Genomic DNA, 16253 nt, shown 5'->3' with positions numbered 1-16253 from the left:
ACCGATTGTACCCATTTTAGCCATGCAAAGTTACCAGCGGTTCTAATGGCCAGGGGTGTCTGATATGGAAGCTGTTAATAAAGCCGTTGGAGTTCTGAGTGTGGGGTACCAGGTTCGGGCAAGACCCTGACAGCCTGAGAGGGACTGATACTACCTCGGGACCAAAATTCCCCATCCCAAGCCCATGCACGATGCTGCATGGGCTATCAGCGTTCCGTTCAGATAACCAATCAACAGCCAATCTGGGGTCAATGGCACGATGAAAGTGGAATTGATGGGCAGGCAAATAGTGTAGTACGGAGTGCTACCCAGGATCCTATGATACGGGCGGGACCTGGCCACTGGCCACCTGGGGTTCCAACCAGAAACGTTGATATTCTCCTGGTCCCCTCCTACGATACATGTCAAGATAGATGCCCCGTGGTCACTCAAATAATTCCCGTTTCTGACATCACGGATCGGCTCTACCAGAAAACTGACCTTGCACCGGCTCGGAGGACCCTTGCGCCAACATGGCTGAGAAGGTCGAGGTCGCTAACGAGGGCATCTCGCCCGCCGACCCGGAGAAGGCACCTCACCATGTAGGAGAGGAGGAGAACTGGGGCGACCAGATCCCCCATGAAATGCTCGAGACGCTGGCGCCAAACGGCGAGGCCGAGTACATCCTCGACAAGATCAACAACATGAGCGAGGAGGAGGCGATCGAGATCGTCACCGAGAGCGTGCGCTTCCACTCGGATGACTGGAACTTCCCCACCGACATGAGAGAGCGTATGGTCCGCCTGCTGCAGGGCAGGAAACTCTACGGCGAGTTCTACGACCGCGACCTCAGGATCGACGCCACCATGATGCGCTGGTCATCCCCTTACCCGGGGGTCCGCGCGGTGCAGGAGCTCGAGATGAACGACCACATCCCAATCGAGACGTTCCGGGCTTATTTCCTCGGCATAGGATGGGTGAGTAATGGTCAATAGTCAAAAAAAGCATTCGTGAGTATCGGTGCTAACAACTCCGCGTCCGTACGTAGGCTGTTATCGGCACGTTCATGTCAACTTTCTTCAACTCGAGATTTCCCGCCATCACCCTTGGCGGTGCTGTTATTCAGATCCTCCTATTCCCGTGTGCAAAGGTGCTCGAGTATGCCCTGCCTGATTGGGGTATCACGGTGTTTGGGACCCGCCACTCCCTCAACCCAGGGCCGTGGACGTTCAAGGAGCAGAGTAAGCCACACTCTCCAGGATGCTTATGGCAGTTTAATAACATGTTTTTCTGCGTTTAGTGTTCAGTACAATAACGTATAACATAGGTTGGTTTCGCTTCTATTCCGTATACGTCCGGGGACATACATGGCTCACGTATAACAAACATAGCGATTTATACCACCAACAGCTATTCCATGATCCTAGTCCAGAAGATGCCGATGTTCTACAACGAGAAGTTTGTGCACTTCGGCTACCAGTTCATGCTCACAATCTTTGTCCAGACGATGGGAATGGGTCTCGCTGGGTACCTTCGCCGGTTTAGTGTCTATCCTGTCAAAGCGTTGTGGCCAGTAAGCATCACCTTTCAACTCCCACAAACTCCCGTCTTTCATGTCCGAATGTTTTGGACTTCCAGAATACAACACTTTGGGATCTAGGCTAAGAAAAAAGACCGTCTTGCCCACAATTGCGATGAATAGGGCACTTACAAGTACGGAGCCCAGGGACACGATAATGGCGTTTGGCAAAAGTTGGACGGCATCGCGGTACAAATTCTTTTATATTTGCACCATATCGATGTTTTTCTACTACTGGCTCCCGGGCTATCTCTTTACGGCGCTTAGCACCTTCAACTGGATGACCTGGATCGCGCCGCAAAGCCTCACGCTGGCCATCCTGACGGGGTCGAGTCTCGGGCTGGGGCTGCTGAACCCCATAACCACCTTCGACTGGAACGTCGCGACCTCCTCCTATGCTGCGCTCGCCCAGCCCTTCTTTGCCACATGTACAATGTACATCAGCGCTATCCTGGGCGGCTTCATCATTCTCGGGATCTATTACACGAACATGTACAATACCGCTTACCTGCCTATCAACTCGTCCTCGGCCTTCACCAACAACGGCACCGCGTACAAGGTCCAGGAGGTCATTACCAACAATAGGCTAGACCCGGAGAAGTACCAGAATTACTCGCCTCCTTTTTATACCGCAGGCTATATCCTCACCGTCGGCGCAAACTTTGCCTTCTATCCGGTCTACTTCCTCTACATTACGTTCAACCAGTGGAAGACCGTGTCCAACGCATACAAAGACTTTTGGGCTGGGATACGTCACGGCAAGGGCAATTACGAGGGTGCTATGGATGTCCACAGCCGGTGAGTTCTCAGAGTGCTCCCAGTATCCTTTGCCTTGTGTTGCTTAGGTAGACCGGATGAGTCTCCCGAAGGTTTCCATTTTCAGATCCACACTGCTCTTCAACAGGCTGTTGAGACCATATGAGCTTCCGACCAACCTTGGAAAATATTTGCTGACAAAAATAGGTTGATGGGTCGTTACCCCGAGGTCCCCGACTGGTGGTTCTTGCTAATCCTAGTGCTGGCGATTGTACTGTCTGTCATTTTCCTCGAGATCTATGACCTCGCCACCCCCGTGTGGCTCACGTTCCTCGTCATCGGAATCAACTTGGTCTTTGCCGTGCCTCTGTCCTTCCTCTCCGCAACCACGGGCACGAACCTCGGCCTCGGCTCGCTGATCCAGGTCATCACGGGGTTCTTGCTGCCGGGCAACTACAACGCCTACCTGTATGCGCAGACGCTTGGTTCATGGGCCTTGGCGGGATAGTAAGTACCGTTCTTTTTCTCTTACGTGTCCCTGCCTTTCATGTTCAGAATCCATAGCAGGTGACTAACACTTACCAGTTCGGACAACTATGTGCAGGTTAGTTCTTTACTCCATACCTAGGTACACCGTAATGGGTCTTCTATCAAAGCTGTATCTCCTGCGCCTACACAGCCTGGAAAATCTCGCTGGTGCTGTGGCTGGCTATATATATACTTTGATTCAACCAATTGCGCCTCGCATTGGACAACACAAAACCACAATCTTTGCTGACAAGAGACACTTCAACCTGAACAGGACCAGAAGATGGCCCACTACTGCAAGATCCCCCCGCGCGCCGTGTTCCGCAGCCAGATCGGCACCATCATCATCACCTGCTTCGTGGCGGTGGGCACGCAGGACTTCATCATGAACCACGTGCAGGGGCTGTGCACGCCCAACCAGCCGCAAAAGTTCACGTGCGCCGCCGACGGCGCCCCGATGTACGCAAACAGCCTCATGTGGGGCGTGCTGGGCTCCAACATCATGTTCAACTCCATGTACCCGCTCTTCAAGTGGTGCTTCCTCATCGGCTTCGCCATCTCGGTCGCCTTCCTCGTCCCGCAGTACTACGGCCCCATCTACCTGCCCGGCGTCAAGGAGCGGCTCAGGCAGAGGCTGGCGCCCAGGACTTTCGAGCTGCTCGACCGCTCCCTGTTCCCCTTCGTCGCGTCGCTGCTGTGGCTGAACCCCATCCTTATCATCCAGGGCATCCAGCACTGGGCGCCGTCTAACCTGTCGTACAAGACCCCCGGCATGATCCTGTATGTGGCCCCCCGTGTTCTGTTGTTCCCAGCCATACTATGCTCTCAAGCTTCTAACTAACATTTCACACTTAGGTCCTTCATTTTCATGTACTGGCTCCCTAGGCGTCACCTGGCGTGGTGGGAAAAGTACAACTATGTCCTGTCGGCTGCGCTGACGGCCGGTGTCGCCATCAGCGCCTTGGTCATGTTTTTCGCCGTCTCCTACCGCCCCGTCAGCCTCAAGTGGTGGGGAAACACTGTCAGCTCGGCGGGGATGGATGGCAGCAGCGTTGGGATACTGCCCATCCCAGAGCGGGGGTACTTTGGCCCGGAGAAGGGGCACTTCCCATCTTGATACATGTCATGACAAGCACTGAGCATCAAGACGGACAAGGCCCAGGTGCCTACTAGCAAGAACTTACATAGAAAAGGGAGGGTGGGAGGCTTTAAATGCGACGTGGATATTATTGGGTATCTGGGTATCTCTGTTTATGCTCTCGCATTATCTCAAAACAATGGCATGTGTATCCTGTAGCGTCGTATGAAGGCGTCGTCTTCAGTCTGCCAGCAGTACTTTGATGATATCGGCCCATGTCCCGACGGGTGGCATCAAAGACTGGCTTATGGGCGCCAATTCTGCTCGCACGGCACGGCCGTCATCTATGCGTGTTCGAAAAAAGCCCGGACACCCCTTGCTACCAATTAATTCGAAGCAGCCCCTCTCCAGGTATTCCTCTTGCCAGACTTGGACAAAACGATAGGTCGTGTGCGCGGCTGCAGTGGTGCATACCAAGGAAGTTCCTCTTTCTCCCCTCCCTTGACCTTGGTGTCCGAGTCCTGGGGCTGTTTTCCTCTCCTCTTTCTGTGGTCTTTCCGTCCGCGTCGTTGACTGCCTTCACTCGCTGCATTGCTGCTGGGGATTCTCTCCGCCTCGGCTTCGCCACTCCCTGTGTCGTCGACAGGCATATCAGCGCCCAGGTTTGTCCGGCCCAGACAGGCAGGGCATTTACGTCCCTCGAATCTCATACCCTCTTCCAGTTGCTTCCTGGATGTGCCGCATTCGGAACAATGGAGGCCACACAGAAAGTTGAAGCAGCCCTTGACCCGACACTCAACCTTCCAGGTACAGTCTTGCCCCAGATGCGACCCACCACAGCGACAGCGCTTCAGCTTGCACTGCAAGCCGCTATGGCCCTTGATCCCGCACATGCAGCAGCGTGACTTGCACGTCATGGCGCTCTTGTGTTTGAAGTGGCCGGGCGGATACGGGTTGCCACAATCCCGCGAGCAGAGAACAGCACACTTTGTGGCGACGTGATATTGCGGAAAAGGCACGCACTTGCACCGGTTTTGCTTGGCCACGGGACAGTCGTTTGCTGTGTGGAGGTTGTCATGCTGCCTGAACCCCTGGCCCGGGTCTCTCAAGGACTGGACTTGGGAAAGGCTCAACGCGCTGCCAACGCACTGACTGTTGGGGCTCGGTGCGCCGCAGAACCCGCATGGCTTTGTGCAAACCGAATGTGTCGACGCGCAATTTGAGCAAGGATGGGCACAAGAGTGATGTGCGTCATCCCCGCCCAGGACGCCATAAAGCATCCTGTTAAGCCCCGCCCAATCGACCTCCTCCACATTCATGCCACACTGACGGATGCTGTCCTCAAGGCATTCATTGAGGTCGTGCAAGCGCGTTGGGAATCGATGGGCTGAGGGTGCCTGCCACGGATTGGGTTGAGCTTCATGCTGGGGCTCCTCACGGCGTGTGCCTTGGTCATGGCGACCTCCGCGGCGAGTGTTCCAGTCAAACATCTCGGCAACCCGCGTTCTGCTCAGGCTCCGACGCCGGCTCCGCTGGTAGAGGGTGTCGAGCTTCATCTGGGGGAATGTCAAGACCCCATCCAGGCAGCTAAACAGCAGGGGAAGTCTGGCGGAGGTGAAGAGGCCAGGTGGCGGCTCACTCGTTGCTCGTCGGCGCGAGCGGTGGATCGACCTGCCCCTCTCGACCACGCCATAGCCGGACACTGCTGTGGACCAGACTGGGTTCCGGCCCAGGCCCCTTCCGGTCATGCCGCTGGAGAAGTCAACCGGGGGTGACGCCTTCAATACCTGGACCCATTGCTGCCCGGACGGCCATGCGCGTGAGGGAATGTGTAGGACTCTTCTGGGCGCCCGAGCCTCGGGCCAGGGGTAAACCATGTCCATGATGCAGTCCCAAAAGCGATTGCGGTAGAGCGTCATATCCTTGTCTGCTTCGGTGATACTCGCCAGGTAATCCGCCCTCGCCGACTTTGACGAAACCAGAGGCAGTCGTAGTTGGGGGAGGAAGGGGCCGCCGTCGTACAAGGGAGGCAGGTTGTTGTCGAACAGCCTTGCCGAAGTGGCTGCCAAGAGGTAGGCATCCTGCGGGTACCACTTCTTCCCGTCATCGGCCATCTGCCTCTTCTCACGCCTCTTCCGCCTCTGGGCCGGAGCAGCACGGGTCTGCTCGGGCCGCGAGCTGGTGGGCAAAGTGTTGTACGAGGACAGGCTTGGCGGGCGCATGGCCTGCAGCCAAAGCCTCAAGCAGGCGTCGTCTGTCTCGAGATAGTGCCTTGTCACCAGGTCGATGATTTCTTGCCCAACTGTCGGGGGCATCCGCCCCGTGTTTCCCCCAGCAACCCGCCCCGGAACCCCAGCACGCCAGCGGTGCCGATATACGGTGTGTTGTGTGGGCGAAGTCTCGGAATGGATTTCGAGATGCATGAAGAAGCACAGTGGCTCGGGATGGCGTTCGGTGACGCTGCACGTGGTCAGCATCTTTCGCAGCAGCTCGAGGTCGCGTGCGAGCTCTCTGTCGTGGGCCCTGATGGGTCCAAAGTTGTGTAGGCCATCCTCGCGCTTCAGTGGGTGGTCGGGTACGTGTCGCTTGCGGCGGGCATCGAAAGTCTGGGCGAGACCCTTGCTCTTGGGGAACATGAGCTTCTGCATGACACGGTTGACGATGATGTCGCGGGGCCCAATGCGGCGGTGTTCGTAATGCTCGAAGGGGAGGTCGAAGTCAAGGGGGTAGTGGCGGGCACTGGCACTCGGGCGTTGTTCGCCGTCGATAGATCTGAGTAGAGCCATTTTGGAGGTCGGGGAGGTCGGTTCTCATTGCCTGGATGGTGAAGGGGACAAGACGAATCAAGGCATGCGATGGAGTTTGAGCGGTGACAGCTGTCGACGCCCGTCTCTCCCCGCTCCGTCGTCCTCGCCGTCGGCCCGCAGCCTCATAGCCTCGCGGGGAACTATGTTGTGAATATGGAGTGGATCTGATTAGGGGCTTCGGTGGCCTGATGGATCGATGTTGGAGAGGCGGGATGGTGGAAAATAGAATCGGGTGTGGTGTTGCGAATGGCAGCGGAAAGGCTGACATCACCGCAGGCTGCAGGCAGGCAGTCAGACATGCCAGACACAAGTACCTAGGTACCTGGGCACCTGGGCAGGTACAGACTGTACAGTTCGGAGACAGGTACTCCGAACCTGGGCTAGGCTCGGCTAGTAGCTGGATCGGTCCGAGGAGATGGCGGGGGCGGGGTTCCCTAGGGCAGCTACCCTTCTTGGGTTCCAACATCGACAGGCCACTCCCAGCAGCTGTGTGGGCAGCTCTTAAGATGCATCTGTCTCTCATGGCTGTCAGTCAACCTTGGAACCCATTTACCTGGTCAATGCTGTAAGTCTCTGCCAGACAACCAACCCCTATGCAAGTCAGAGGAGGATGTCTACCCTTGCACGCGTGGGAGTTACACAGCATGCACTCTGGCTGGAGAACATCAGCATCCCACGCATCCCACGCATCCTTGGACCGCCAAGCAGGGGCTTCTTGGCCGGCATGCTTCTGCGGCTGGTGGAGAACTGCCAGCCTGGACTGTCGACATCACACTGGGTTCTAATGGAGCCAGCCACGAGCAGCAATCATGACTGGTACGTATGGACGATTCGCCGATTATTCTGGCATCTAGTCTAAGTGTCGATTCCTTCACAGCCACCTGGGCACTTGATCCTACTTCAGCTGCAGGTGCGCCTGGGCGTGACCTTATTTCTCAGATTCGAACACAATGCCGTTTTGCCTCCTCATGCTCTCCATGGCAGTCAGGACATCAGTCGTCAGTTCTCTCAGCTTGCCCTCGGCCTGCTTGTCACCTTCCTGGATGATGCGGGCCAGCTCCTTGGCCTCCCATGTCAGGTTCAGCAGCCCTTGGTACTCGGGCTTGGTGTCTGCCAGCTGCTCGCCCTCCTTTGAGCCTCGGGGCACGAACTCTATCGTGTTGATGTCAGTCACCCCGGTGGCGCCGTTGACCCTGACAGTGCCCTTCTCGCAGTAGATCTCCGTGGGCGCCGCCGACGTGTAGATCTTGCTGGTGTGCGCGTGCACCGTGAACTTGGCCTTGTGTCTGGATGACTCGGCGCTGTACTGGAGGATCATGTGCCCGCCACCGTCCACGCCCGTGCGGATGATGACAGGGTGGTACGTCTGTGCTGCTGGCTTCCCAAACAGCGCCACCGAGAACATCACGGGGTAGCAGCCCATGTCCCACAGTGCACCTCCCGAGAACTTGGGCGACAGCACGTTTGGCTCCTCGCCCGCGAGTACCTTGGCATAACGGGACGAGTAGACGGCCATCGACAGGCTGGCGCCGTAGATGGGGCCGAACTTGCCTGCCTCGGTGGTCTCGCTGTCCAGGAGCCTCTGCAGCTTGATGAAGTTGGGCTCCTGGATGTGCCTGAAGGCCTCCAGCAGGAAGAGCCCCTTGGAGTCGGCAAGGTCGTAGAGGGCCGTCATTTCCTTGACATTGGAGGCAATCGGCTTCTCGATGATCAGGTGCTTTTGTGCGTTCAGAACCTGCAGGCCTTGTGCGTAGTGGAGAGAGTTGGGCGAGGCAATGTATACCACGTCAACCCCGGCGGAGCTGTCCGAGAGGAGCGAGCCGAGATCATCATAGGTCCTGACCGAAGAGGCGTCGGTGATGGACGGCGTCTCGGCCACGAACTTGCCTGCGGTCTCGAGGCTGCGGGAATAGACGGCCACCAGCTGGAACCTCTTGCTCTCGTGCGCAGACTGCACGAACGAGTTGGTGATCCAGTTGGTGCCGATGACGGCCAGCTTGAGTGGGGCTGCCATGATATATGTACCGTGTAAGTCCCAAGGTTTCGGTTCGGTGGCCTTCGTCCGCGCTTTGACCCAGTGTCACCGTTCCTGAGGGGGAGATCGAACTGACAGATCAGCAGCAGCTACTGATAGCTCCTGGTCTCTCAGGTTCTCTCTGCTGCCGAGACGGCTGGACGGCTTATCGCGGCTGACGTGAGAGCTCAAAAACTTTGGGCCGGTGGAACCAATGTTCCGAGCTCTAGAGAAACATGACACAAATAGAACGGGCATAGCTGGAAACAACTGAGTCCCAACGCAGATCATTTCGATGCGGGGGATAGTCTGGGATAGTCTGGGCCAATCGAGCTCTTTCGGCTGTCGAAACCGCGTGCCGTGGGCCCCCCTGATCCTGGTTCCCTTGTCAATTTCGCCTGCGAGTCAAACCGCGCGGCTGTGTGAACCGCCCAAATAGTGGATATGGCCCAAATGGCTCCTCGGCCCTCTGAGATGAGCAGGCCGTAAACAGCTTAGACGTGGGATTTCACGAGGTCAGCTTTTCGGGCCCCCTGTTGGTGCCCCTGGGCGGCCGTGGCCGGGCCTTTGATGCGGCCAAGGCCTGGATAAACTATTAAAATAAACATGGCCCCCATTCCAACTCTGTCCACGGAGCCTCCCTGCCGAGTAGATCACTTCTCTTGTATCATTCCGACCTTCCCTATTAACCCGGCCTCGCGCCGACCACACTCCTTGAAAGAACACCAGTCGCTCCTTTGCATCTCTCATTCTCACCTTCACCTTCACCATGGTCCGCTCTATCCGTGGTGTTTCGCAGGCGGCCGCCGCGGTAGTTTTGGGCGCGGCCGGTCTTGCTCAGGGCCTGACCACCGAGGAATGGCAGGCTCAGTCCATCTACCAGGTCCTGACGGACCGTTTCGCTCTGCCGGATGGCGACTCCAACGCTGCCTGCAACGACCTCGGCACCTTCTGTGGCGGAACCTGGACGGGCATCAAGAACCAGCTGGACTACATCCAGAACATGGGCTTTACCGCGGTGTGGATTTCCCCCATTGTCAAGAACATCCAGGGCGGCACCAGCCTCGGGGACGCCTACCACGGCTTCTGGGCTCAGGACATTTACTCTCTGAACGAGCATTTCGGCACTGAAGATGATCTTCTTGCCCTGTCCGAGGAGATCCACAAGCGCGGCATGTACCTGATGATCGACGTGGTCACCAACCACATGGCGTTCCCTGCCGACATGTCGTCGTGCGACTATACCCAGGCGACCCCTTTCAACGCCGCCTCGTATTACCACGACCCCTGCGTCATCAACGACGACGATCCCGAGACCGTCATCAAGTGCTGGGAGGGCACCTCCGGGGTCTCCCTGGCCGACCTGCGCACCGAGGACGCCAATGTGCGCGACATCTGGAAGAGCTGGATTGCCGACATTGTCACCAAGTACAAGATCGACGGGCTTCGTCTCGATACCACCAAGCACGTCGAGAAGGACTTCTGGGAGGAGTTCCTCGCCTCCGCTGGCGTCTTCGGTACCGGCGAGATCCTCAATGGCGACCCAAAGACTTTCCCCGGGTGGATCAGCGATGTTCCTGGATTCGTCAACTACCCTGCGTAAGTCACTGACACAGTCCTTTTTCAGGCATATTCGCCATCCATTCAGGTGGGATGAGACTCTAACGTGGCAACAGATACTTCTGGCTCACCCGCGCCTTCGCGTCCAGCTCGGCCACCCTGTCCGAGCTCGTCACTGGCATCAACGAGATGAAGTCGCTCATGAAGACCAGCACCTTCTCCTCTTTCCTTGAGAACCACGACAACCCCCGCTTCTCCTCGCTGACCCAGGACATCACCCTCGCAAAGAACGCCCTGGCCTTCTCCATGCTGATGGACGGCATCCCAATCATCTACCAGGGCCAGGAGCAGTGGCAGGAGTTCACTGGCACCGAGGCCCCCTACAACCGCGAGCCCATGTGGACCTCGAGCTACAACACCACCTCTGAGCTGTACTCGTGGGTCTCGACCCTCAACAGCGCCCGCTCGCTGGCCATCTCCCAGGACCCCACCGCATACATCGCCTACCAGGCCAACCCGATCTGGAGCGACGACCACACCGTCGCGATGAAGAAGGCCGACGTCGTCACTATTGCCACCAACGTCGGCGAGGCCGGCAACGTCGGCGCCATCTCGCTCCCCGCCAGCTCCACCGGCTACATCGCCGGCCAGGTCTACGTTGATCTCGTCAGCTGTGCCAGGTACACGGCGGGCACTGACGGTGGCATCTCTGTGACCATGAAGGCCGACCCGATTGTGCTCTACCCCCAGTCGAGGCTGAGCGGCAGCAACAGCACCCTCTGCGCCTAATTCAACGTCTAACGGACAAGAACCGCTCGAGTCGGAGCAGAATAGTTTAGACAGATTTCTATACCTAATAGACTACCATGAATACTTGAATACGCACGCACCATAGTGTTATTTTGAGCACATTCCAGCTTGGACTCATCACAGCCTATTAAACTGCTTTACATGTGTGAATGACAATTAGTAGTGTTGCGGGTGCCTCATAAGCGGCAACTTGACAAATTCAATGTGACTTTGGCCTCAATCTCCCTTGCGCCATACGGAACATCATCAAATTTGAGGCAGTGTGGCCATGGTGGCGTGGTCAACACCATGTTAATGGCTTCCCTAAACTAAAGCTTTGGCCTTGTTTAATTTGATGGGAATTGCATCATCTCGGTAGATCGTGGGTCCAGGCAGGGTCTAGGATCAATGCACGGCCACAAAGCATGTGGCCGATGGCCAGAACATAACACCAAGGAGCAAAGACCAGCTCAATTACTCGCGTGTAACTTTGTTTTATACTTAAAGACCAGCCATTGGTCAGAACCACGATCAGCTCTCTGAGAGTCGATACTGAGGTAACTACATTCAAAATGTGCTGTAGGATAGGATTTTCACACTTGCATTTGACACCATCTCACGTCGAGATGTCGAGCATGACTACCTACCCTTTTCTTTATGAAAGAGAGTGCTTCCCGTGTGCAAGCTTATTCCTTTTTAAGGTTTGACCCGGGTAACTTTAAACGCACATTGGGCCTCTGCTGAGAACTATTCAGAGGCTAGGAGTCCGAGGAGCTCAACTACTCGTGAGATCTTCTTTCATCATGTGATTAAAAGAGGAAAAGACGAAGAGAAGCCAAAATTAAGTATTTACCTGCCTTCATGTTAACTTCCGTCAAGTACCAGTGAGACAGCAATGCTTAGGTGGTGTTGCATGTATATCCCCGGACGTATGCGGAATAAAAGCGAAACTAACTAGTAACGTGGTGTTGAGGCAGCTGCAGTCTGTATTCTCTACCTAAGTACCTGTATTCTCGGAGGGCTATGTGCAACGAGTCCTAAATACCACGCAATGTCATACATTCAGCCTAATGCCGTGGACTTCTGAACGAGCCATCGGCTGTTCGGGTTTATCGTGAGCTAACGTCATCATACTCACCGTGGATGGATTGCAAGGGCCACAATGGAACGTTCACCAACAAAAGAGGTTACATGCTGAAAGCGTGGTGATACTATTTGGATATTTATTACCAACATGGTCCCTCCGTACCCAGGTAGTAGAGCCGCCGCTGAGCATCTCCAAACATGCCCAGGTGATGAGCCAACATGTCTACATACTAATGAAAGGTATTACTCCCAAAACAGAAGCTTTTCTGGTCCATCAAGAATAATTCCATATTCCGCATACAGTATTCACCCAATGCGCCTGACCAATGGTAAGAACAGTCCTGAGGCTGTCCAAGCCGGTGGCCCAGCCCACGGCATTTGATAACGTCAGTCAATGCATTCGAAAGCCACACCTCGTGCTGCTCTGGATGAGGGGCCAGAGAAGAGAGCGAGGCGTGTTGAAATGTATTTGTGCGCCTGATTTCATCAATTTTCTAGGCCGGACGTCACGAGCTGCCCTTTCAATCCCTCCCCATCGCATTGAGTATTATGAGATGCTTGACAGCCACCGAGTCACGAAGTATGTACAAAGGCTCGTCGAGTGCCCCACTGGAGGTACGCGCGTGTTAGTGATGAGAAACTCTAGGATCTGCCTGGAGAGCACGCTGACGAGAGTGCACCGGGGATGAACGCTAAAACATTCAAACAGCAGGGCGATACTACATCTACCCGCTGACTGGGATTCATGAGTGTCTTGTATTGGTAGTTCATCTCGAATGAGAATATTCATATCGGGCGCAGGTTTCAAAGTTGTGAATTGCTTCCCCGTCCTTAACGAGTACGCTCAGGTTGACTGGGCAAGGGGTAGACATTCCGGGTGCGACCGCTACTAATTATGTTGGTGCCCAACAATTGATGCACCGGGGCATAAAAGCCGCCTAGTTACGGTAAGGAAATAATCGAGATGCGTCCTGCTGAATGTATCCTGAGGAAATTGTCATGTCTAGGGCGTTCATGCTGGAATTGACCGGCGGCTGGAGAGAGCTTTCTACAGAAACTGTCTGTCATCTCTCCTCAAAGACGGGCTACGAGCTTCCCAAAACACCTACAACTGTACGGACTACTCTGTACTTTCTGTCAATTCTAAAGTTGAAGACTAGCATAGGATCAATATATCCCAACATCGAGTGGACCAAAGAATTAGGAACATCTCACATCGTATATGCAGACCTGCCTGGAGTACTTCTGCTGAGCTGCCGGCAATCTGGGCGACCGTGCAGAAATGATCAGCGTGTTTCACACGGGCATGCACATCTATCTGGCATGCACATGTACGAAGCATGTGCCCTTGCAGCGCGTGGTCTCGCTCTGGCTGGGCTACTGCCAAGAAACCCCAATGCTCCTCCGGTGCTGGGGCCCCAGATTGTCGGAACCCATTTGAGCGCTAATTACGAAATTGGGTGGGCGTTGATGCGCTATCAGCCACGTAGATTGAGCTTGGAGTTACCTCGGCGTCATGACTAAGTGCCCGGGGCTGCAGACAGACAAAGACGTGCCTATTCCTCTCGAGTGCTGTGCCCACGCTCCTCCCGCCGCCTTCCATCGCCGGGGAATACAGGAACAGGTTTCTTATCGCCTCACCCCTGGCAGACAAGTGGGACTCTCTTGAACTCCAGGCTGTCCTTGGTCGGGCCCGGCCCTTGGTCGTCGTCACGCTGCCTATCATCTCGACGGATCTTCTTGTCCTCCATATCGGTCCGTCTAGTTATCTCGCCCATCAGCTATCGCCCATCATCTCCCGCTGCCCCCGTGCCTTATCCGATCCTGGAACTGGCGGGCTCCTCTCCCATGCATTGATAATAACCCGGCTAGCCCGCTGCACACGCGCACTTTAGCTCACGCACTGCAACCCCCAATGGCCTTGGCCTCCTCTTGTTCTTTGCCAGCCTTGGAACTGCGGTAGCACCACAGCAGGAACAGCCGCAGCCGCAGACGACATAACCCGCGGGTGTCAGTTTACCATACATACCCACCTCACCGGTGTCTGTTCCTGTCCCTGCTTCTGCTTCTGCTTCTGCTCCTGCTCCTGCCCCTGTCTCCGCCTGTGCTTCGACCCAAGACAGCAGGATACATACCGCCAGCATGAGCAGACCTCCGACCTCAACATCCGCGTCCAGTGCCCGGCGGCACTCGGCCGTCAGCCATGGAGGCGGCGCGGCAGACGACGACCTCGCCCGCATGGGCTACAAGGCCGAGCTGCCCCGCTCGCTGTCCATGCTGTCGGTGTTGGGCCTCAGCTTCGCCATCATGGCCGTGCCGTACGGCCTGTCAACCACCTTCCTGTACTCGCTCGCCAACGGCCAGTCCGTCACCGTGCTGTGGGGCTGGGTCATGCTGTCGCTCATCAGCATCTGCATCGCCGCATCCTTGGCCGAGATCTGCAGTGTCTTCCCGACTGCCGGAGGCGTATACTATTGGGCCGCCCTGCTGTCAACTCCCGAATGGGCTCCCATAGCGTCGTGGATCACCGGTACGTACCCTGTTCTTTTTTTCCTATCATAGGTTCTTGGAGTCCACACATGCAGTCGACCTTGGGGAGACTATCTATCTGGACACGTTGGTCCTGCAGTGCGGGCTATCAAGTACATGGCATCTAATCAAGGCATGGAACACAGGCTGGCTCACGCTCGTCGGAAACTGGACTGTCACTCTATCCATCAACTTTGGCGGTGCGCAGCTCATCCTCAGCTGCATCACCCTCTGGCGTGAGGACTTCGTGGCCACCCCTTGGCAGACGGTCCTCATGTTCTGGGCCGTCATGCTGGTCACCTACCTCGTCAACGTCTTCGGCAGCCGGTACCTCGACCAGATCAACACCATGTGCATTTGGTGGACCGGCGCCTCCGTCATCATCATCCTCGTCGTGCTGCTGGCCATGGCCCGCGGCGGCCGGCGCAGCGGCGAGTTCGTCTTTGCACACTTCGACGCCTCCGGTTCCGGCTGGGCCCCCGGCTGGTCCTTCTTTGTCGGCCTGCTGCAGCCCGCCTACGTGCTCACCGGCTACGGTATGGTGGCGGCCATGTGTGAGGAGGTCCAGTCCCCCGAGCGCGAGGTCCCCAAGGCCATAGTGCTCTCGGTCGTCGCCGCGGGCATCACCGGCCTCTTGTACCTCATCCCCGTGCTGTTCGTCCTGCCCGACGTCCAGGAGCTTCTTGTCGTCGCCAATGGCCAACCCATCGGTGTCATCTTCAAGACCGCGACCGGCAGCGCCGGCGGTGGCTTTGGGCTTCTCTTTCTCATCCTCGGCATCTGGCTGTTCGCCGGCATCGGAGCCCTGACTGCCTCGAGCAGGTGCACGTATGCCTTTGCGCGGGACGGCGCCATCCCCGGCTCCGGCTTGTGGAGCCGCGTCGACAAGCGATTCGATATCCCGCTGTGGGGCCTGACGCTCTCGTTCCTCGTCGACTGCCTCCTGGGCCTGATCTACTTCGGATCCGCGGCAGCCTTCAACAGTTTCACCGGCGTGGCCACCATCTGTCTCTGTGCTTCCTACGCGCTGCCTATCCTTGTGTCGGTCGTGAGGGGCCGCAAGGCCGTCGCATATGCATCTTATTCGCTTGGCAAGCTCGGATTTGTGATCAACATCATCACGCTCTGCTGGGTGGCGCTGTCTATAGTCATCTTCTGCATGCCTTCCGTGCTCACGGACCTCACGGCCTCCTCGATGAACTACGCTAGTGTTGTGTTTGCCGGGTTTGCGGCTATCAGCATGGTGTGGTACTTCGTGTGGGGCAGGAAGCATTTCGCTGGCCCGCCTATCCTGAAGTCCGAGCTGGCTGGTAACGGTGTTGGCGTTGTCGTACACGGTCACGATGTTGAAACGGCCACTAAGGCCGAGCATGGTAAATTGGATGAGGCTGACAAGTCCACGTAGATTCAATTTGGCCACCTCGAGGTTGGATGCATAACATAGTTATCAATATACGCTTTTAATATTAAACTGCAGCTCGCTGGGGTTGACAATATAGTATTGAGAGCTTGTTTAAGTACTGAGGTGATCGTCCCCAGCTCGAACCG

General features: G+C 56.3%; 5 protein-coding genes across 5 annotated transcripts; 3 read left to right on the top strand and 2 right to left on the bottom strand.

Annotated features, from left to right (window-relative positions):
- Positions 1 to 512: 512 nt before the first annotated feature.
- KVR01_002509 (uncharacterized protein) lies at positions 513 to 3959 on the top strand (the record flags this gene model as incomplete). The annotated part of the gene is made up of 8 exons (XM_044787806.1): positions 513 to 956; positions 1028 to 1220; positions 1371 to 1552; positions 1653 to 2356; positions 2522 to 2821; positions 2900 to 2918; positions 3117 to 3622; positions 3698 to 3959. The coding sequence occupies 8 exons, from the start codon at positions 513 to 515 to the stop codon at positions 3957 to 3959; spliced, it is 2610 nt and encodes an 869-aa protein (XP_044647524.1).
- Positions 3960 to 4306: 347 nt separating this feature from the next.
- On the bottom strand, positions 4307 to 6706 carry KVR01_002538 (uncharacterized protein; the record flags this gene model as incomplete). Its single annotated transcript, XM_044787834.1, has 1 exon — positions 4307 to 6706. One exon carries the CDS (start codon positions 6704 to 6706, stop codon positions 4307 to 4309), a length of 2400 nt encoding a protein of 799 aa, XP_044647553.1.
- An 816-nt stretch (positions 6707 to 7522) lies between these two features.
- KVR01_003541 (uncharacterized protein) lies at positions 7523 to 8928 on the bottom strand. The gene has a single exon (XM_044784240.1). It carries the CDS (start codon positions 8739 to 8741, stop codon positions 7656 to 7658), a length of 1086 nt encoding a protein of 361 aa, XP_044648556.1. The 5' UTR covers positions 8742 to 8928; the 3' UTR covers positions 7523 to 7655.
- A 244-nt stretch (positions 8929 to 9172) lies between these two features.
- KVR01_002515 (uncharacterized protein) lies at positions 9173 to 11178 on the top strand. Its single transcript, XM_044782871.1, has 2 exons — positions 9173 to 10340; positions 10418 to 11178. Exons 1-2 carry the CDS (start codon positions 9511 to 9513, stop codon positions 11088 to 11090), a joined length of 1503 nt encoding a protein of 500 aa, XP_044647530.1. The 5' UTR covers positions 9173 to 9510; the 3' UTR covers positions 11091 to 11178.
- A 2549-nt stretch (positions 11179 to 13727) lies between these two features.
- Positions 13728 to 16168, top strand: KVR01_003985 (uncharacterized protein). The gene is made up of 2 exons (XM_044789767.1): positions 13728 to 14706; positions 14852 to 16168. The coding sequence occupies exons 1-2, from the start codon at positions 14319 to 14321 to the stop codon at positions 16108 to 16110; spliced, it is 1647 nt and encodes a 548-aa protein (XP_044649000.1). The 5' UTR covers positions 13728 to 14318; the 3' UTR covers positions 16111 to 16168.
- Positions 16169 to 16253: the final 85 nt, after the last annotated feature.

This window comes from Diaporthe batatas (assembly GCF_019321695.1).
Source record: "Diaporthe batatas strain CRI 302-4 chromosome Unknown Contig00003, whole genome shotgun sequence".
NCBI lineage: Eukaryota > Fungi > Ascomycota > Sordariomycetes > Diaporthales > Diaporthaceae > Diaporthe > Diaporthe batatas.
This window is presented reverse-complemented; position numbering and strand designations above follow the sequence as displayed.